General features: G+C 45.3%; 1 protein-coding gene across 1 annotated transcript in view; it reads right to left on the bottom strand.

The window, feature by feature from the left end:
• Positions 1–5202: 5202 nt before the first annotated feature.
• LOC133339389 (uncharacterized) overlaps positions 5203–22597 on the bottom strand; it is a 28077-nt gene continuing 10682 nt past the window's right edge. The window contains exons 4-12 of the mRNA XM_061547532.1: positions 21365–21507; positions 16113–16314; positions 14583–14725; positions 13572–13773; positions 11597–11739; positions 10829–11039; positions 8921–9077; positions 6540–6595; positions 5203–5774 (exon numbers count right to left, since the gene is read on the bottom strand). Of these exons, the coding sequence (XP_061403516.1) occupies positions 6559–6595; positions 8921–9077; positions 10829–11039; positions 11597–11739; positions 13572–13773; positions 14583–14725; positions 16113–16314; positions 21365–21507 (1238 nt within the window). The 3' untranslated portion in view covers positions 5203–5774; positions 6540–6558. The remainder of the gene's footprint in view (positions 5775–6539; positions 6596–8920; positions 9078–10828; positions 11040–11596; positions 11740–13571; positions 13774–14582; positions 14726–16112; positions 16315–21364; positions 21508–22597) is intronic.

Genomic DNA, 22597 nt, shown 5'->3' with positions numbered 1-22597 from the left:
TAAAGCCACTGCTGGACATCATGCACTAAACTACCAACTTGTATATGTAGATGCGTCTGGGTGATTTGTTTACCTTCCTTGTATTTGCACTGTTGTATATTTTGTGCTGTGAATTTGTTTTAATGTTAAATGATTTTTTTTGTAAACAATAATGCAAATTTGTTAAATTATGATAATTCATTCAATTATGCAAATGTGAACAAAATATTAAAATAATGATACGTATAATTCACGTTAATTGATGTTCATTGAGTGTCAGTGTAATGTGATCAATCGTATGTGTGATTAAACGTGCGTAAAATATGAAGTGAAAATGTATGTGTATGATCTTTATTTGAAGATTTCATGACTGCAGGAATCCATACTCTTTGGTTCTTTCCGTAAAGTCACGTAGGTAGAAAAATAAAATAAACAAAAAATAATATTTCACGACTTTTTGATCGCAACACAAGCGGTCGTCCTCAGGCAGAAAAAACAATCCAGCGAGAGAGCTGTTACAACAAGAGGTTATTTACGTGGCGTTGGGCAAGCAGGCGGGGTCAGAACTGGAAAGGAATTTTGTCCCCGGACGCAAGCACGTCAGTTGTGTTAATGGGGGAGAGAGATTAGCATGAAATGAGTTTCCGTCGCTGCATAAGAGTATCATCCCCGCATATGCGCACAACAGCAGTGTTAATGGGAGATTATCACTTTGTTGTTGGGAGAGATTAGGCAGGGAGACTAGGGGGATGAGTAAGTTAATGACATGTCTATGTGTAACACAAGCTGCGGCGCTGCCAACTGCGCTGTGAGAGGCAAGCGCGTCCACGCAAGAGAACCACTGCTAGCGGTGGTCGCGCCAGTGAGACACACAGCCCATCACACAGCCAGAACCATCGATATGAAATAAACCACTGCAACACCGATCTGGACTCGTGTCTTCTTTTTTGTTTATTACTCTTCCACAGCTGGACAGCCCTGCTCTCTCTCTCTCTCCGACACGGCTGCATGGCTGCACTCTCGTTCCCGCGTGGTTCGGTGTTCGCTCACGCCGGCTCTTTCACAGCCTCTCCCGCGTGCCGCTGACAGGCGGCTCGCTGGGAGGAAGCCTCTGGGCCGCCACGTGGCCGCTGGCGTTCCCGGAGGCGCGCGACGTGGTCCCGCTCTCTGACTCCGCACATGGCTCCCGAGCTTTCTTCTGCCTCCTCTAATATCCCCTGGCCTATGTCATCAAGCCCCGCCTACCGCCACACCGCCTCACGAACCTTCTAGATGGTTACTTCCCCAGAGCCTTTAAGCTCCGCCCCTAACTCCGGCTCGTCCCTCTGATTGGGTGATGGTCCAAGCGGCGGAGCCTATCCCACTGATCGGTGATCGGCGGTGAACTCTCGTAATACACATACATCGAGGCTAAGGGAGCAGAGGCGGCATTGTTCGTGAGACCCCAGCCCGTTAATGCAGAGGCACCTAACAGGGCAATGCAACTCAGAGAATCGGAGATCACAGCCAAACAGCAGTGAAGAATGGAAGCACCACAGCAAGTTACGACTCTGCTTGTGTAGTGAGTTCTTGGAGACCAGTTGTATAGGCAACGCATTTATTTATAACTCACAACAGCAGCCTTCACTCAGGCAACAGTTCCTGCCTTCACTCAGGCAACAGCCCTTCCCTATTACAGCCTAGGAACACAGCCTCCGGGCTAACGTACCGAACACCAGCTACGCTCTTAGGTCCTCTGGCTACGAGTGACCTAGGGGAGGCTATCTGACCCGACCCAGGCAAGGTACGGGTCCCGACCACTGGCTTCCTCGGACCCGGCCCTTACAAGGACGTCAGGCCGGGAGTCCCAGGGTATCACCACTGGCCCACATAGCCCCAGCCCTTACAAGGACAGCGGAGCAAGGGATGATGAACCTCCGCTAATGATTAACCGCCCCTTGTGTGGCTCTCGTTGTCCAGTGCAGGCCCCTTGCTACCTGTGGTTCTGTCATTGTTCCTCTCCGTGCTTTGTGCTACCCTTACCTTATCGCCAGTGGTAGCGAATGTTTTCATTTAGACATCCACCCTACATCCTTCCGTGTGGAAGAGATATGTGGATGACACGTTCGTCATCTGGCCACATGGCCTGCCAGCACTGAACCAATTTCTCAACCACCGCTGATTTTATTCTACTCGGCGTGGACTGACTTCGCCCTGGCCCCGCCTCCCTTCTCGAACCCACTAGCGGGTTCCAGGGTCTTCCCGATGAGGTATTCCGTGACCCTTGCCCCATTTCCTCCGCCCTGCCAGCACACACACCATGTATATGCTCAGCAGCGTGTATGCTCAGTAATATTAAATTAGATATTAAAGTTGCTCAACACAGAAGAGTCTGAGTGGTTCCTTCCTAAGTTCCTGCATAATTATCTGAATCATAAGAACTGTATCCTGCGGTGAGATCTGAATTCTGAGACTGAACATAATTATACTAAAATCATAATCAGTAAATGTTTAAGCGAGAATCATTGTATTATCACGATTGGTAATACACCCCTAGACAACGAAGCTAAGCATCCACATCACACAATCACAAATAACCACACACACATAATACACCCCCTAGACAACGAAAATGTCAATACTAACTGATCATAATACAAACACATATTTCATTAATATTACTCCTATACTCACACACACGCATAGATGATACACATCATACACGTACATTTTCAATTAATATTTTACGCACGTTTAATCAGACATACGATTGATCACATTACACTCAATGAACACCAATTCACATGAATTACACGTGGCATTATTTTATTAAGTTTGCCACATTTGCATATTTGAAAGAAATACCATAATTTTAAAAAAATTGCATAACTGTATACAAAAAAATCCATTTAACATAAAAAATTACAGCATTAAATATACAACAGTGCAAATACAAGGAAGGTAAACAAATGACCCAGACGCATCTACATACACAAGTTGGTAGTTTAGTGCATGATGTCCAGCAGTGGCTTTACCCTCAAGAGTTTGTAAACACGTTTACACTCACTGTAATGCCCCCTCACAAGCTACGTTTGAAAGTTGGAGTGCCAATCATTTTGATTCGAAATATCGATGGAGAACAAGGTCTCTGCAATGGAACAAGATTTTCAAATCTGCCCATTGACAAGAAATTGCATCGATGCGATGATGGTAAAAGAGTTTTAATTCCTCGCATTACCATGATCAGGTAGCGAATCCACTCCTCCGTCCCAACTCCGACGAATCTAGTTAGTCCCCTGTTCAAGTTGCACTTGCAACGATCATTAACAAAGCACAAGGACAGTCGGTTCATCATTTGGGATTGTATTTGCCACAACCAGTTTTTCGCTCATGGACAATCATACGTGGCAGTCAAGAGTTAAGTCAAGATTCAAATGCCACCGTGTTCACTGAATACCCAATTTGTGTAGAAGATGGAGTGTATATGAAAAATATTGTGTACAAACAGGTCGTTAGGTAGTGATTATACATTTCGCTTCAGTTTTCTAATGATTACATTTCATGAAATAATTTCTGCACACTGTTACACACAGGTCAACAGCACCCACCGCTTACATATCCACGCATGGACAACCTCATCCCTTGGGTCCGTGTAATGCCCCCCCCCCCCCCCCCCAGCTGGTATATATATAAAGTAGTCATTTGGTTAACATTTTGTCCCGATCAACAAAATCTTCTGTTTCTTAAAATAACAGTTAATCGAATTCACTTATCAGTTGAAATGTTAAAATCACTTCGTCTGCAAAAGAGCTGTTTCCACTGCCACAACAGCAAACGTGATAATGTAAACAAAGCCAGACGAGGTCTAAACGCTCATAAATGCACGTCGCTGATTGGTTGAGGCCATGGCTCTGCCCACTTAGGAGCACTCGGATTGGTCAAAATTGGCGCCTTGCCAGCGTAGCATAAACGTACCGTTAATCACAATGTTTACATTAGTCGAAACCATGGGGTCCTATGGGAGGCAAAACGTTAACCTTAGGGACTGCTTTATACAAGCATACCTCATATAGCGCTCAAGATGCGTTCTTGGTAAACAGAGTTGCTCTAAGTGGTATGCCTGCATTTCCTGGCAAGAGGTCAGTTGTAATTGTTGCCATCACAATGACACGTGCTTGTTTATGGGCTCTATGTGAACATTCTTTCCATTAACCCCAAAACAACTCAACATCGTTGTGTTGGCTTTGGAATTTACGTTGTTGGGTTTTGCGGAAAAACATCTACGGAGGGCGTGTGAGTTATCAAGATTTTTTCCAGAGTAACACTCAATCGTTACGATTTTAAATATATACTCGTACATGGCCTCTAATTGCAATAATCATGGAAGAGATCAATAATTCGGCGAGCAATACATATAATCTTCGAATCAAATTCAATATATACTAAATTTGCGCATACAAAATGTATATAAAGTGCATTATGCCTTACAAAAATAGAATACAAGTGCATTGATTTAGCAAGTAGCATATACAGCAAACTCTTGCCCATCGCCGGGGTTACGTTCTTGGTAAAAAGCCGCAATCGGAAAATTTGCCTTCCCCAAACTCGATAGAAGATAAAATGGCGGGCGATAGAAGACAAAATGGCGGGCGATAGAAGACAAAATGGCGGGCGATAGAAGACAAAATGGCGGGCGATAGAAGACAAAATGGCGGGCGGCTGCACCTCACTGCCTCCTCGCTCGAGGCTGGAAACACCACGTGACCCGGGACCCCCAATGGGCCGCTTGAGAGAAGAGACGGGAGACAAGATGGAGACAAGATGGAAACAAGGCGGAGACAAGACAGAAAGATGGGAGATATGAAAGAGTGAGCGGCTTAATCGTATCTAATTCATTTACCCACCCAGCAGTATAACTAAAGCAGTAATTGACCACTTCACAACTCCTCCTCCCCCGCTGCCCTTCCTGGCTCCTCCCCCCTTAACCACATTATAAGGTACAGATAAAGTCACGTAGAAATGAAGTAATAAAATAATAAAAATAAAACATAATATATTATATTATAATGTTTTATTTTTATTATTTTATTACTTCCCTTCTACGTGACTTTACCGAAAGAACCAAGAAGATGAATCCCTGCAGTCACGAAAGCTTTAAATCAAAAAGGTACAGATATTTTGCTGTGACGGTTTCACCTGAAGACGGAGGCTTGTGTTGCCTCCGAAACGTCGTGATTTTTATTGTTTTATTAATTTTAATTTCATTTTTTACCTACGTGACTTTACCGAAAGAACTAAGAGTAAGATATGAAAGAGATTTGATGGAAACAAGACAGAGACAAGATGGAAACAAGACAGAGAAAAGATGGAAACAAGACAGAGACAAGATGGAGATAAAACGGAGATAAGATGGCATCGCGTGTGTTCTTCCACGGCAGCAGCAGCATCATCGCGAGCAGTGCAGTTACGACGCGTACAGAAATCTCGTGATCAACCGCGAATGGTCCAGCCACAGCGGTAAGATCGGCGAACTCTGTAGCTCAATAGCCTTGGGTACGAAACGGCAAAACCGCGATAGCTAAACCCGCGAGAGGGAGGAGTTTGCTGTACTCGAATGTAAAAATACACTTTTTTTAACAGTATATAATTCACCTATCGGCGTTATATCACAGTATGAGGAATCAACTTGTAAATATTTTTCCAGCAGTAAAAAAACAACTCCAGCAACAGCACCCAGAGCAGCAATGACTCCAAGGACGATCCAAACTACAGGTGAGCTGGAGTTGGACTTGGCTTGGGCGTTGCGTCTGTCGGTTCTATTAAACACAAACACAGACGACACAGAAACACGTGAACACCCAAGAGATGCACGCAGTCAACGTCTTCTTCCTCTTCCTGCCATGTCCCCCTCCTTTCGTGCGGTCTCTGCCCTGCAGCTCCTCCTGCTCTGCTCGTTGTCGCCTTGGGCCACCTCCGCGTCTACTCCCCAGCAGAGGTCGCAACCGGGTACCCGATACCCGTACCCAGTACGGGTCGTCCGTGAGTCACTGGTGAGTAACGTCTTGTCTCTTCTCACAATTCAAGTTCCTAGAGTCAACCCACCTGCGCCTGCAACATGGCTTCATCCCAGAGGTCGCAATCAGGTACCCGATACCCGTTAGCGACCCTGGTGCGGCCGGGTACGGGTAAGGAATCAAAACCCGTTTGCGACCTCTGCCTGGTGCCTCCACGTTCATCGCCCTCGCGGTTGCCCCCTCCTCTACTAAGGCAACCCCAGCCGTGTGAGCCGACTCCCTCTCTCTGCTCGAGTGAGATGAGCACCGCCACTCCCGACTCCGTCCCCAACTCTTCAGTTCCGACCGATCCAGTCCTGTGATCGCTGCTAGCGAGTAACATCTCGAGAGGGTGATGTGGCCAGCACCACGCCTGGCCGCCTTTGTCTCAGCAGTGCTGGCGTTTACACAACGCAGCGAGGTTAGGGAATTAAAGCCAGGTCGCTGGTTCTTAGCGCAGTGCACACAAACACAGAAAGAATGACCCTGATAAGAGTGGATCCTGCTTCCTGCCTCTCTCGCTCTCACCTGATCTTGCTCCTGCATCTTATCCAATTGGGTGCATTGGCTGCCTTTCATGAGGCCTGTTGAGAGAGAAGTGGACACGCGTTGTTCACACATCCCCACCCTCGCCCACATGCAGCCTGTGTCACTGGCACGGCTGGGAGTCTAACCCACGTCTCACACCTGCCTGGCACCCGCATGGAACCAGAGGTGTGGACTCGAGTCATGTGACTTGGACTCGAGTCAGACTCGAGTCATGAATTTGATGACTTCAGACTCGACTTGGACTTGCATAACAATGACTTTGTCCCACCTCTGCATGGAACCACTGACCACGGCAATCACTGACCCTGACTTGATATACATCCTTTGTTTAACCAGGTGAGAGTCCATTGAGACTATTGTCTCTTGTGATTGATGTATTTTATTTAACCACGTGAGAGCCCATTGAGTTCACCATCTCCTATGACTGACGCAGTCTCACATCACCACCCCCACTCATATGGAGCGCCTGTCACTGACAGCAGCCACGGCTGGGAGTCTAACTCAGGAGTCCCAGCTTCAAGTTCATTTATTAGGTATAGCCCTGTGAGCCATTCTGCTCTTGAATCGGGTGCATCCGCGAAAAAGAAAAAACAAAAACATGAACAAGAATACACCTTATAGTGACTATGTGCAAACAGAAAATCCAAGAAAAGACAGCAAAATATTGCAAAAAAAAAACACCGTACACCAACACTGTGTGCAAAAATCCCAGTGGGATGCAAGTCAAACAACAACAACCACAAGACAATTTAGATTAAGGCCATCAGTCTAACTCTGTACTACAACAAACAAACATGGCCAAACCAAAAAACTTTGCGAAAATCACCAAAATAAAGCCATAAAAGCAATGAAACAGTGGCCATAGGAACTGTGACCGAATTTTCACAATAAACGACGTAAACAACATGTACTACCGAACTCTGCAGCCATAGCTGGCTGCATGAGTCACTCCACAACAGTAGGAGCATCAGTCGGAGTATCAACATTTTTCAATGCACCTTTAATTAAAACACAGATCATACTTTGCACCGATCATCCGGAGCGAAACATTGTATTTTAGGCCACTAACTTGCAGTGGCAGCTAGGGGTGTACAACTCCTCTAGAGCAGTTTTGAGTGAAGATCTCATAGGTAGTGATTCAAGTTGCAGTTTATTGGCAATAGCATTCCAGACCCTGGGGGCATCAATAGCAAAGGCCCTTCCAGTATTTGTACGGAAATAGGGAATGTGAAGCTGGTAAATGAGCGAAAACCCGAGGTCAAATTTGTTCTTTGAAACAGAGAGGAGACCCAGCAGGTAATCTGCGGATTTTTTTTGTAAGTACATCATGAATAAATAAGATCTGATGCACAAGCCGTCGAACATTGAGAGATGTTAAGTTTGACCCAATGTAGAGATCACAGTGGTGAGTCCTATATGGGCAGTTCAATGCAAATCTTAAGGCCGAGTGATACATTGAGTCAAGCTTCTTCAGTACAGTACTTGGGGATGATTTATACACGATGTCACAGTAATCAAGTAGAGGCAGTATGGTAGCTTTTATCAATTCCAAACGGAACATAGGGGGAAGCAGTGCTTGTGTCGATACAGAAAACCAATTTTTTTGTCTTTTTACCAATATAATCAATGTGTTCTTCAAATTTCAGTTTTGAATCAAGAATGACCCCAAGATACTTATAGATCTTGACTTGCTCTATTTGATAATTATTTAAGGAATGTAATTGGGGAAAATAACTTCCTGCTTTAGTCCTGGTGAGAAGCATATCACCTTGGATTTGGAGGTATTCAGGAATAGTTTAAGAGCAACCAGCTGATGTTGTAGTTTGTTGAATTCACCCTGGAGCTTAGCAATCACGTCATCCAGAGAGCGGCCAGCAGTAATCAGTATCGTGTCATCTGCAAACAGATTTACCCTGGAATGTTTCAGGTCAGTGCCCAATTCATTGACATAAAGAGAGAACAAGAGGGGGCCTAGGATTGAACCCTGTGGAACCCCTTTTGTTATCTTAACACTGTTTGACCTCCAACCATCTGTGAGTACAGTTTGGGTGGGAAAAAAGAGGTAATTTTTTAACCATTCTACTGCGTGTTTGGAGAAACGGAGGCAACTTAGTTTACTAAGCAGGGTGTTGTGGTCGACTGTATCAAAGGCTTCGACTGTATCAATGGCTTCGACTGTATCAAAGGCCAGGAGCTCACGCAGGCTCCACTGAGCACAGCTCTGAGTCACGGGCAGGCAGGGAGCTGGAGTCAAACTCAGGCCCTTGAAGAGGGCCGGCTCATGGTTTCTGACGTAGCCATTGTGAGCCGTGTTCTATCACTCACTGTGCGGTTCTGGTGCAAGTGCGGTCGATACTCACGGGACTTCTGCTTCTCTTGGCTGACGTGATCTCCTGCAGAAAAAAACAACTCCAGCAACAGCAACCAGAACAGCAACCAGAGGAACGATAACTCCAAGGACGATGCCAGCTACAGGTGCTGGAGCTGGGGTTGGCGTGGGTGTTGCATCTGTCGGTTCTATTAAACACAAACACAGACGACACAGCAACACGTGAACACCCAAGAGATGGACGCAGTCAACGTCTTCTTCCTCTTCCTGCCATGTCCCCCTCCTCTCGTGCGGTCTCTGCCCTGCAGCTCCTCCTGCTCTGCTCGTTGCTGCCATGGGCCACCTCCGCGTCGACTCCCCAGTCCCTCAAATTTGCCGCGTTCGCCACTTCTACTCCCCTCGCTCTCGGCCTGCCCCTCTGTCTCCGCCCTGGTGCCTCCACGTTCATCGCCCTCGCGGTTGCCCCCTCTATTGCTAAGGCAGCCCCAGCTGTGTGAGCCGACTCCCTCTCTCCGCTCGAGTGAGATGAGCACCGCCACTCCCGCCTCCTTCCCCAGCTCTTCAGTTCTGACAGATCCAGTCCTGTGATCGCTGAGATCCATCGCACCATCCTCGTTTCTGTGCTGCACAGCGTCTCTGCTCCTCCTGGTTTTCAGGAGGAGCAGATGCGCTGTGGCTTTATTGAACGCGCGTTCTGGCTCTACACGATACACCTAATGAGGCCTGTTTTCCACAACACGGGGGTGATGTTTCAGCCTTACGCTGCTGAGACACTCATCTCCTTGTCGAAAAGTAGTGTCGTGAGGGTGCTGCATCCATTGGAAGGTGTGAATTAATCCACTGTAAGAACCATTTAATTACCACGCATCTTTTAGTTTGTGTGTGTTTTTGAGAGTCTTTCCTGTGACAAAGTAACACACTCGACATGCCCAGCGATGCAATGGGAATGTTCACACAGTGCAGCAAGCATCTCGCTGTCCAGTCTTTGAGGACTTTAGACGGCCGCCGAGATGGCGAATCGGCGACAGAGTCGGGGGCAAGCGTGGGGCTGGGAATTCATTGTTAGGTGAGAGTATTGGACGTACACACGCAAGAAATGGAGCGTAACTCAGCATCCCTTAGTCCAAAAACAAGGGCAGTAATCTTGTAGAATTAGTAACACAGAGTGAGGGGTGATCATTTCGGGCCCAAGAAGGCAACCCAAGTTTTCCCACAATGTCTATTATCTGTCGAACGCGGTTCTGCCTAACACGTCATTTTCTAGGAATGTAACCCCCCCCGCGTCCGGCGAGGCCTGCCTGTGAATGTTAAATAGTGACGGTGCTGTAATAACTGAGCCGAGATGGAGGCCATTGTTCATGATTCTCTTGCGGCTGTGTTCACCGGTGAGGTGTTCACCCTCAACGCACGGTTGCCCAGCATCATGTTCATTAGCTGAATGGTAGAACAGCTTTTTATGAGTTTTGGGGCCAACTTCAGCAGCAGGCAATGACGCCAAACGGAGTCATGGACAGACAGCAGGAGAGGTCAATCATTGCTGTGCCGGTTTCCTGTTGACACCGTAAATCGCCTTGCAGCTCCCACATCGGCACTTGAAGTGAATCCGAATCAGGAACTTATTTCCTGAGAAAAGCCTCCTGAGCTAAGAAGCTCTTTTTTCTGACATCGAAGCATTCCACATCCCACAAGTGGACAACAATGTCATGGGACACAGACAGGAAGTCAAGCTGCCATTGGCTCATGTAGACAACTCAACAAAGAGTCGAGTTTCTTATACTACAGGATGTGATATCTGTGAGGAATAACAAAGACCCTTTATGGCTGTGCCACAGAGTGAATTTTAGTGGTAAATCTGGATAATAGATAGAATTTGCATTCTCGCTTAGCGAGTGATAAAGCAGTGGGTGTTAAATAGATCAAGGGAGGACATAATGCAAACCTGATTCATTGTGAACGTTCAGCTGCAGATACCCGATGTCTTGCATGCTTGGCTTGTCGTATCGATAAATCGTGACCTCACAGCGATATCGTCCAGCGTCGTGGGTCTGGATGTTGCTGATGGTGATGGAGGCGTCACACGTGGAATCATTTCCCACCCACGTCACCTGCAATGGCCTGAGGCTCCTCTTTCTGTATATGATCTTATAAACCTTGACAGCAAACGTGAGAGCACACCAGGGCATGACTGTGTGTCCACATAATACACGTGCTCATATTCCGAAAACTGACAATATGTAAAAAAAATTGAGTTGTAACAGATAAATATATAATACACTTAGGAAATGCTTCTTCTTCAGAGTAGAGAGAACGGAGAGAATTTGAGATTATTCTAGTTGAAGATACAACACTATACGGCTGTCTGAAAAACTTTAAAGTTGACAGTGGGACCAGAAAAGGAGAGGGGGTGACCTCCATTGAAATAAATTAGCATGAATGGCGTTAATAAAGAACATTTATCTTCTTGGTTCTTTCGGTAAAGTCACGTAGAAGGGAAGCAATAAAACAATAAAAATAAAACATAATAAAATAAAATAATTATTATGTTTTATTTTTATTGTTTTATTGCTTCCCTTCTACGTGACTTTACCTAAAGAACCAAGAAGATGGATCCCTGCAGTCACGAAAGCTTTAAATCGAAAAGAACATTTACTCATCACTGTGAGCAGTAGGGTGTAAGTAATAGTGTGCAAGTGTGACAGTGACGCACCTTCTCATCGTGTCCGTCTATGGTCCTGAACCACTCCACCAGCGTGTGTCTAATGTCCGTGATGTTGCAGGTGTAAGAGCAGGGCAGGAGAGCCGTGCTGCCTACAGTGGCGTCCTTTGCATCCGGGATGACAACAGCCAGGTCTGTGGACAAACCCACGATGGTCACATGAGCAGTGGGAAAAAACCTCTGGAGGAGGAGGAGGTGCTGGTCTCACAACGCAGTGGTGACAAGTAGGACAGAGAAAGCGGGCAAATACTTTCCGTTAGACGAAGCATCTCTTTAGGTCTCTAGCAGAGCAGTGCAATGCTGCATGTTAGAGAATGGTCCACAGAAGGGGATATCTTAGAGCTACCTCTGAGGTCCCTTCAAGTGGAGCCGAGGTGGTGAGATGTTAACTACCTCGCCTGGTAGACATGGGTCGTAGGTTCGAGCCCGACCCTGACACCTGCTGCTGTGTGTTTGGAGTTTGCGTGTTTACTCTCCCCGTGGTCACGTGGATTTTTCTCCGGGTCCCCTGGATTTCCCTTCCATATATAGAAAGATCTGGTAAGAGTATGTGGCTGCAATAAATGTCCGTATGATTAGCCACTTCCTTGAGCTGAGCTATCATTTGTCACGTCTGAAAAAAGCCGCATAGCTCAGTGGGCCTTACGAGGTAAAATAAAAATAGTTTAGTTTAAGTGACATTGGAGCAGGGAGGATTATTTTCCGATAATGCATTGCAAAATCGAGTAATGTTTAACACGTCATCCATAATATAGTTTTTTGGGGGTGAGACCGCGTAACTAGTTATCTAGAAATGTTTGTAATGTTTGTTGCATGACACTCAAACCAGACATACAGACAAACCTGCCCAATGCAGCTTTGTTGAATTTTTCGGCACTACACCGGTTACCTGATTTGGGTCGGTTTCCAGAACATGGGGGTGGTGGTTCAGCTCTGCATGGTTTAACGCTAAGATTATCATCTATGTTTCAAAGGGTGCTGCATCCGTTGGAAGGTGTGAATGAATCTACTGTGAGAACTATTTATTTACACGAATATTTTTAGTGTATTTGTGTTTTTTGTGTGATAACATAACACGCTCAACACGTACAACGCAAATGTTTACATATTGCCACATGCATCTAGCCATCTATTCACTGATGACAATGTCATACGAATGCCAAGATGGTGAATCATTTAACGTTCAATTGAAAGTGTTAAGTACGAGTGTTAAGCGTGAGTGCCGTGGTACGGGAAGATAAGTGGAGAAGGAGGTTTTGTGTTGAGGCGATTGTGAAAACTAAAGATTGCACACACACAGAAGAATAGGAGAGCAACTCAGCATCCTTCAGAACAAAAACAAGCACCAACATTATTTAGAATTTATAAAACAAAGAGGGAGGGGGTGATGATTTCGGACCCAGGAAAGCAACCATAGTTTTTTTGTTAGGTCTATTTGCCGAACGCGGTTTTGCCCAACGCGCCATTTTCCAGGAACGTTACCCCCACATTAGACGAGCTCTGCCTGGTCTAACTGTTAAGAGCTTGGAATTAGCCAAATTAAGTGCATTGTCAGATAACCAAATATAATGTTAGTAATGTTTTATTTATTCAATAATTTCACCTGGATAATCTGTTGAGAAGGAACATCTGTTTACAAGGGTGCCCAGGTGACCAGGCAAAGATAACAAACTCATGAGACTTGACATCCGGATTTTTTGCTAATTGAACAATGAAAGTAAAGAGTCACAGGCAGGAGATGACCATGGTTCTAGGTCCACAGTTTTGTCACATGTACATATTCGTGTTGAACTGTTTTCACACCGTACGTAGCCAGACACGGAGGTGCGGGGGAAGGACAACAAACCAAACACGAAAAGCAAAACGTGGATTTGTCGGGTGGATATTGAGTGGTAGGTCTGGGCTACATGACAGATGATGGGAGTAGTGGGTGGTAGGACAGACCTATGATGGACGAGATACAAACCTGTTCGTGGGTGGACAATCAGCTGTAGATACCCAATGTGTTGCTTGTTTTGTGGATACACCGAGACCTCACATCGATATCGCCCAGAGTCGTGGGTCTGGATGTCGCTGACGGTGATGGAGGCGTCGCACTTTGACACATTACCCACCGAGGTGGCCTGTAAAGGCCAGTGGCTGCTCTCTCCATCGGGGTATTGATAAATCTGTGGTCAATAAAGGTGAAAGCAACACAGAGATCAAATGCGTTATATTATTTCAGTATAAAATTCGTTCAGATAAAACCCGAGAATGATTCGAAATCCTTAATTTCGATCGGATCATTGGGGTTTATTAGTAATAAATCGTCATTTTGTGACCCCCACTGCCACTGTGTAGCATATTACTACGTGCCAGGGACTCTATGAGATGATAGGACGATAGTCTGAGTCCATAATTGGCAATAAGTAACGGAAAAGCGGTTATAAGTGACTCACAGAATTGTGCACAGTTGTGTATATGGTACATGACTTCCCTGAAGGCATCAACACCTTCAGCGAGCGCGATGCCGATCACACGCGGTTCGAATTCGACCCTAAATCGATGGCTGAAGAAGCGCTCAGGGACAAGTCCTTACAAACAACTCTTCTATCATTTTTCATTGCTGGAGGGATTGTCCCCTCTACCTGAAAATCCTGGCTCTGCCCCTGGATGTTTCGATCGCAACACAAGCGGTCTTCAACCGCCTGATGAAGACCACTTGTGTTGCGATCGAAACGTCGTGGGTTTTTTGCTTTCATTATTTTAAATTGTTTAAATTTATTATTTTTATTGTATTTTCATTTTTTTTTCTATTTACATGACTTTACTCAGAGAACTAAGAATATGAATACCAAACCTGTTCATCTGCGTTGGATATTTTAAATGCTCAAGGGTCATGTGACCAGGTTTACTAACAAGACTGATCAATTCCACGCCTGTGCTTTCTGCAATTTAGCGGCAAGTGGCGCACAGAACGGACAGAGGAGTAACTCACCCTCTCTTCTCGCCCGTCTATGATCTTGAACCACTCCACCAACGTGTGGGTAACGCCGCTGATTGTGCAGGTGTAGGCGCAGGGCAGCAGAAATGTAGTGCCTGCTACGGCGTCCATTTTATCCGGGGTCACAACCACGAGTTCTAGGGAAACCACACACAACGCCCACGTTAGTGTATTTTCTTATCTAATATAAATGTATAAACGCTAAACATTTGTCAGTAACAATGCGTTTTAAAAGTACAGAACAGGCAGACCTCGTCGAACGCGGGGGTGTTACGTTCCTGGAATGCCATGTTGGGCAAAACTTTGTTTGATAAAAAACAGACCTCGTGTGAAAACTCGGGTTGCCTTCCTGCCTTCGAAATGATCACACCTTCCCTCTTTGTTTAACTAATACTACAAGATGCCAACCCACGTTATTGTACTAACGGATGTCTTGTGTGTGTGTGTACACTTTGTCCATTTCAACGCAACACAAAAACCTCGTCTCCATTCTTCCCGCACCCCGGCACTCACACCCTACGCTCGCCACTAACATTGTCACTTAAACATGAATGATTAACCATCTAGTCGTCCGTATGACTAACGTTCTCAATAACTAGATTCATACTGTAATGTGTGAACATTTGCGTTGTGCTGCTGCTGCGCGTTTTTAGTGCATTACATTATCAAACAAAAAAACCATACCCACACGTACACAGACATACACGGTAAAAACATCGTTCTCACAGTCGATTCACACACTCCAAGAGACGTAGCACTCTCACGGCACTAATTTTTTTGTTTAGATACCAAAATGTTAGCTGCGTCAAACTGCTTATCACCGAAATATCACCCGTGTTGTGGAAAATAAAACTCATCAGCCACAACAGTCTAGAGCCAAAACACGCGTTAGATGAAGCCAAATGTTATCCGCGTGTCCCGTCACTAATATACACATTAATTGGGATTACTCACAGAGTAGGACAACGTGTCTTGCTAGAGAACAGTCCGCAGAGCGGATATCACAGAGCTGACTCTGAGATTCCTTCAAGCGACCTCTGCTCGTCCACACAGTTGGGAGAAGGACTTTCCCAAGATTTCTCTTCCACATGGAAGAGCGCTTATCGCGTGACAATCAACCAGATACGTTTGCATTCTCAGAGTTTTAATTCTCAGAGTTTTAAATTCGTCAATTAAGTACAGAATTGCAGAAAGGGGGGTTAAGTCCATCAACTCACTCGACTTTAGGACTCGGTTAACTCGCAGGTAAATGTCTGGACTTGAACCCATGCTTCTGAGTGGTGCGAGCTGAGCATTCTGAGCTCTGAGTAACCTCCGATGCGAAGTTGTTTTAAGATTGCGTAAATGTCAAAGGTTCTGATGTACATTGGTGGTGATGAGATCATAGCCAGGGGTTGAACCCAGTTCACCGTGGCACTGGGCCCATGGCACTAAAGTGTAGATGTTGAGTTCTATATCAGGTCTATAGGATAGATTATAGAGTTGTGTGTCGTAATATAGACGTTTGAAGGAAATAACACAAACCTGATGGACTGTTGACATTCAGCTGTAGATACCCAATGTCTTGGATATTTTGTGGATACACCGTGACCTCACAGCGATATCGATCAGAGTCGTGGGTCTTGATGTCACTGACGGTGATGGAGGCGTCGCATTTGGGCAAATCACCCATCCAGGTGGCATGTAAAGGCCCGCAGCTGCTATTTCCATTGGGGAATTTATAAATCTGTGGTCAACAAAAACAAGAGCATGCACAAGTCAAAGATGTATGTATGTTGTATGTATGTTGTATGTATGTATGTTGTATATATGTTGAACTTCTTTGGCACAATACATAGCCAACCGTGCTAATCGGAGGTGCGGGAAAGGACAACAAACTAAACACAAACAGTTTTAAAATAAACGAGTTTTTAATCTAGATGATGATTTAAAAGTGCGTAGCTCCAGTGGCTTCCTAATATCGGAAGGCAGAGCGTTCAAGATGGCCGCAGCAGCGCATGTGACACCGCGCGATGCGGTGACCATCTTTGTTCGATGGCCAGCCAAAAGCCTCTAAGGATAACCAGAGTTCACACCTGGAATGAATAAGAATGTCTTTATCACGTGTTGGACGCCTTTTGCAGGAATCAAAATACAGGAGATGGTCAGATATAGAGTTGGCACGGTTGGCTATGTATCGTGCGAAAGAAGTTCAACGTACATACACGAGACCTGGATACGAGCTATACATTCGCGGTCATATGTACGGATGTTATGACATCACAATGTCATGTGACGTTTAGTTTTTGTACATATCAAATAGTCTAGCAACACATGCATGCTAATTGCATTGCCTACCTGTTGTATATGCCGGATTATGAAATTTTGATAAAAATTAATAACATTTTGAAAAATGCGTAAATCACATAAATTATGATAATGTATGTAATTATATGCATAATTTATGATAATCACGGAGATAATCGTAGTAATTTATGCGGATGCTTGCGATTATGTTAATGTATGCAGTTATGATAATTAGGCTTAGCTTCGTTATCCAGAGTTGTATCAATCAAGATAAAACGATTATCTTTGATCAACATTTATTGATTATCTTAGTGTGTTTATGTTATGTTAGGTCTCCAACTTCATATCTCATCGCAGGTAACAGTTCTTATGAATAAGACAGTTTTGCATGGACTGGGAAAGAAGCACTCGAACACTTGGTGTTAAGCAATTTTTATTCTTAACAAACATATGACCTCTAAGATGCAAAGGCAAAGGTATACGTCATTAGATTCATCGGCAAGATTATGCAATTAACGAAAATAAATGACTAAAACATTTCTTATTCATGTAACTCGACGGCAGCAACTGCTTTGCACGATCAGTTGATATTGAACGCACTACCTTGAAATGGCAACCCTTTTTGAAACACAAAGATAACCTTTTTAAAGTCTTATTCGTGTGCGTGTTGTGTGTGCGTTGTATTGTTCCCTTGATAATTAATATTTTAAGTAGAGGCAGGGCGCTGTGCCGGAGCTTGTGGGGTGGGATAGTATACAACCAGCGGCCAGAGGTTCCTCTCGCTTGGGCGTGGCCGCAGCGAGCCCGTGCTGCTCCCTCGCTCGGGCGTGTCTCTGCTCGTGCGCTCTCACTCTCCACTGCTGGACGACGAGTTGGCACTACGCTCGCCGACGTGGTGCGCGATGATTCCGTCGTCGCTGCTGGACGTCTTGTCTGTTTTCACTGGGTGTTGGTCGGTGTGTGTATCAAACACACGGCGCATTCGAAGGCGCTCTCTCTCTCTTGGTGGCAGCTCCAGGCTTCTCCACTGCTGGATGATTGTTGAGTCGGCACGATGCTCGCCTTCGGCGGTGCGCGATGATATCGTCGTCGCTCTCTCCTTGATCGCTGCCAACTTCACACGGACACTCGCCCTTACTTCAGGCTGTGTTGGCTCAGGCTCTGGACGACGCGGCTGTGCGCGCTCACCGGCTTGGAGCGCTCTGGCGATGAACGATGGCTCTTGTTGCTCATCCGCTGCTGCTCGTCCTTTTCGATGCTCGCTTGGTCGACTCTTGGCGATTTCCGCCCTTCTACAGGTTGATTGCTTGTTGTCACTTGTCACTCTCTCTTCTCCGTGCTTTCCTTTGTTCGTGCAGCTGCCAGCTTCACTCGCACTTAACCACACCTCGTCACTTCGTTCTGCGAGAAGCGACACCTGCCATCGGTATCGGTGTTTGCTCACTCACGACACTCCCCTAGCCGGAGCACGGCTGAAACCCAGCCTCGACCCAGGTTGAACTCAGACTTCTGCGACTCGAATGACCCCTCCTCGTTCCATCTCTTCTCGAGGCACGACTCGCCCCAGCTCCCTTGCGAGCCCCGTCGCAACGCTGTGTCGCAAGTCGAGTTGCGAGAATGAGCGCGACTCGAACCAGACTGCACTCAGACTGTCACTCTAACGACCCCTTGTCGTCCCATCTCTCCTCGAGGCACGCTCTGCCACAGCTCCCTTGCGAGCCCCGTCGCAACGCCGCATCGCAAGCCGAGTTGCAAGACTGAGCACGACTCGAACCAGACTGCTCATTCGTGATGTGCGCTTGTGCTTAAACTCAAAACGTGAACACCCTCTCCTCTGCGCATCTCTTGCGAGAGAAACAACAACCGAAAAACAGACGTCCCAGCTATGCCAGCACAGACCCCCCCCCCCTCACGACCCTTTGACCCCTCCTCCCTCTGAGTGGGTCATTCCGAGGCCAGACCCCCAATACGTATTCAGGCTGGTATGTGTTTGTGCCAAATCGTTGGAAGACAAAGGTGTCCGAGCAGATTTTTGCAATACATTTATGTGGTCCTGTGTGTTACATTTATTCTTGATATTTCTTATGAGTTCCCTCGGTCTTAGTATATCGTGGTTATTATTCGGTCTATGTTTAATGAATATTCGTAATGATCCTCGTTACATCATTATTTTGAAGGCTTTGCCAAGTTTGGTTATGCGTTTGTTTCCAGGGATTGGTGTTTTATTCTGAGTTATATTTTAATGTCCTGAGGTTAAGTGTAACTAAGTTTCCACTTAAGCTTTCTGGAATTCGTATTTTTTAGTTTTTGGTAAGGTCATGTAGATAGAAACATACAATACAAAATAATATATATACGGTGAATACGAGTAATATAAGGGAATATCTAATAACAAGCCCCTATTGTTTGCTGGTTAATTCTTTTTGTTAAGTTTCTACTTTTCGTTAAGGAAAATGTTAAAGAAAACGCGAGTTGCAACAGTTGTTTTTCTTTGCTCTGCACCTTATCCGTGCATCTCCAGACGGCAAGCTACCCTTTTTGGATGTCCTAATTAAAAGGAGACCTGATGGTTCAATGAGCCATTCTGTCCACAGGAAAGCCACCCATACGGATGCCTACCTAAAACCGGATTCCCACCACCATCCATCCCAGAAGAACTCCCTCATCAAGACTCTATACCATAGAGCCCAATGCATCTCCGACCAGGAACACATTGCCAGTGAACTCAAACACGTACGCAAAGCTCTTAAGGCTAATGGTTACTCCGACTACACAATCCGAAAAGCCATCACTCCAACCATCAAGAAAGATCCTGTTGAGGAGCCTTTCAAAACCATCACCTTACCCTACATTGCTGGAGTCACAAAAAAGATCTCCAAAATCCTGATTAAACACAAGATTCAGGTCCGATTCAACACAGTACATAAAATCCGTGATCTGGTCCCGTCTGTAAAAGACGTGGTTCCAGACATACAGTACCCTTTCTAGATTTGAAGCTTTCGTGACTGCAAGGATTCATATTCTTAGGTTTTTTCGGTAAAGTCATGTAGGTAAAACATCAAAATTAATAAAAATAAAATAAAACAAAAATCACGACGTTTCGGAGGCAACACAAGTCTCCGTCATCAGGTGGGACCGTCACAGCCGGATTTGCTGCATCAAGTGAGGCAATGATTCAAGATGTAATCCCTTAAAAGCAAGTTGAGGGGAAGGAGAGGGGGGGGGAGCTCATCAGAATGTGGTAGCCAATGAATGGAACGTATCGGGAGGGAGGGGGGCGGGGCCAAAAGAATGCACGACGGCGTGGACGCGGTTGCTGCTATACAACGCATCGGGAGGGGGAGGGGGGGCGGGGCCAAAAGAATGCACCGCGTCCACACCGTCGTCCATATACATACTATTAACATTCCCTCCCTTTGTTAATGCTACCCCCTACCCCCTCCCTTTGATGCTGCTAATCCTACATAATGCATGGGCATAATATGACTTTGAAACCCCCCCCCCGCCCACCTCCTACGCATTTCCCATGAATATGCTGGGTTCCTCTTGGTGTGCACATTCTTTTGTTAAGGCGCTCTTCTTCCACCTCCAATCCAGCTTATATATAAGCTCCAAGCTTGGCAGTGTCTCATTCTTCACCTGAAGACGGCTGCTTGCGTTGTAGCCGAAACGTCGTGAGAATTATTTTATTATGTTTTATTTTTATTATTTTATTACTTCCCTTCTACGTGACTTTACCGAAAGAACCAAGAAGACGTCTTGGGAGGTTAGGCCATCGACCTTTTGTCCATCTGGATGTCTCTGACCTCTGTGCCCGAATTCTTACCGTTTAATGGCCCTCCACGTTTCATAGATTCCTGGTGTGCTTGTGAGGAGTAGTGGGTTGTTTCATTATTTAATTTAAAAATATATATAGATATTAAAAAAAAACTTTTTTTTTGCCTAATTATTATTAATATTAATAACGGAAAACAGGGCATAGATACAACATACCAAAATGTATCAATATATATCAATATAACCCTGGGAGGGAATATTTTGAGACGGGGATAGGGATCATCCACCTACCTGTCACAACTGGCTACCTTTGTATAGGCCTAGAATTAACATCACTTGATACTACTGATGCAATTGTGTGTAGGGTGTGTAAGTATATATGCCTACAAAATAAACAAATAAAATTGTGTGGGGGAAGGGGTAAAACTAAATTGGGGAGGGAGAGTCAACAATTTTTGGAAACAATTTAGATCAACTTTTTACTCCCACTTTCTGTAACTTTTTGATTCTGGACTTCTGAAAGGCTCTTATAGTTTTGTTGATGGATCAAATGGACAGACAAACGATCTAACCCAAAACAAACCTGTATTATGGATCACCCACCCGTGTTCCGAAAAACCGTGTAGAGCCAAAGACAAGTTCGAAAAAGCCGCATTAGGCAAGGTTTTTCTGCATTTAGACGTCTTGCTAAGATAGAGAGATTTGTAACTCACCCTCTCTTCTTCACTTCCATTCTTCCTGAACCACTCCACCAGCGTGTGGGTAACACCGCTGATTGTACAGGTGTAGGAGCAGGGCAGGAGAATCTTTCTGCCTGCTACGGCATTCATTTTCTCTGGGGTGACGACCATAAATTCTAGGGAAACAACAACAAACAGCGCCCACTTTAGTACATCTCGTATGGAAAATGAGAATAGGGTTTACCCTTTCTGACAATAAACAGGAGGTGTGTTAAGATGTTGAAACGCCGAATAGAAACCTTTTTCAAGACATTAAGTGTCACATTGTCCATGCACAGTACTCGTGGTGAACATGCAAATAGACGTGGCTCTAATAAGATATGAATTGTCTTTGAAACTGATTGTTCTACACCATAGGACAGACTTCTTTATGGCCTAGTCTCACCAGCTGTGTCAGACCAGAGAATGCCTAAAGGCGAACAGTACAAAGACAATGAACGTATCAGAGCGTTTGTAGCTCGGGGTGAGCAGCTATATCACGTTCTGATGGCAATTGGACATCGGTGTTGATCAGATTTATAGCCAAGAGTTGAACCCAGATATTTATAATCCTTATAGTGGCAACATGTCATCAGATGCAGAATCCATTGGATCCCTCAAAGTGCAGCGCAACCTTTCGTGTTAAGAGTATGGCCCACAGAAGTAGATGTCACACAACTACCTCTGACGTCCCATGAAGTGACCTCTGGTCCATGTGTGTGTGTTGAACCTCTTTAGCACCATACGTAGCCAACCGTGCTAATCGGAGGTGCGAGCAAACAACAAAGTAAACACAAGAAAGCATTTATAAAGAAATTAGTTTCTCAATTCAGATGATGTAAAAGTGCACAGCTCAGTAGTCTCCTGATATCAGAAAAAAGAGCGTTCCAGACGGTCGCAGAAGCGCATCCGAAAGCACGCGATGCAGTGACCGATGCCGAGCCAAAAGCCGCGGGGAGGATAACCAGAGATCGCGTGATGATGGTTTATACTCCTTGACGATCTCGAAAGGCGGTACTGTGGGTTATTTTTGGCAAGAACTTTTTCTGTAATAAGTGCGACCTTATCTTGCAGTACCCATGTTATGTTTCGGCTTGGATCTAATTTTCCACGATCAACTGACGTTGGCTGTAATTGGCCACAGTCCCTTACGTTATGGCAAGCTTCGGGGCCACTTCCTGGAGTCGTGGAGTTCTTCCATTACTAGAACATTTCATAAAAGTGTGT

This window comes from Lethenteron reissneri, unplaced genomic scaffold (assembly GCF_015708825.2).
Source record: "Lethenteron reissneri isolate LAM-NWPU_2019-01 unplaced genomic scaffold, ASM1570882v1 scaffold_185, whole genome shotgun sequence".
Taxonomy (NCBI): Eukaryota; Metazoa; Chordata; class Hyperoartia; order Petromyzontiformes; family Petromyzontidae; genus Lethenteron; species Lethenteron reissneri.
Note: the sequence above shows the minus strand (reverse complement) of the source record. Positions and strands in the feature narration are given on the sequence as shown.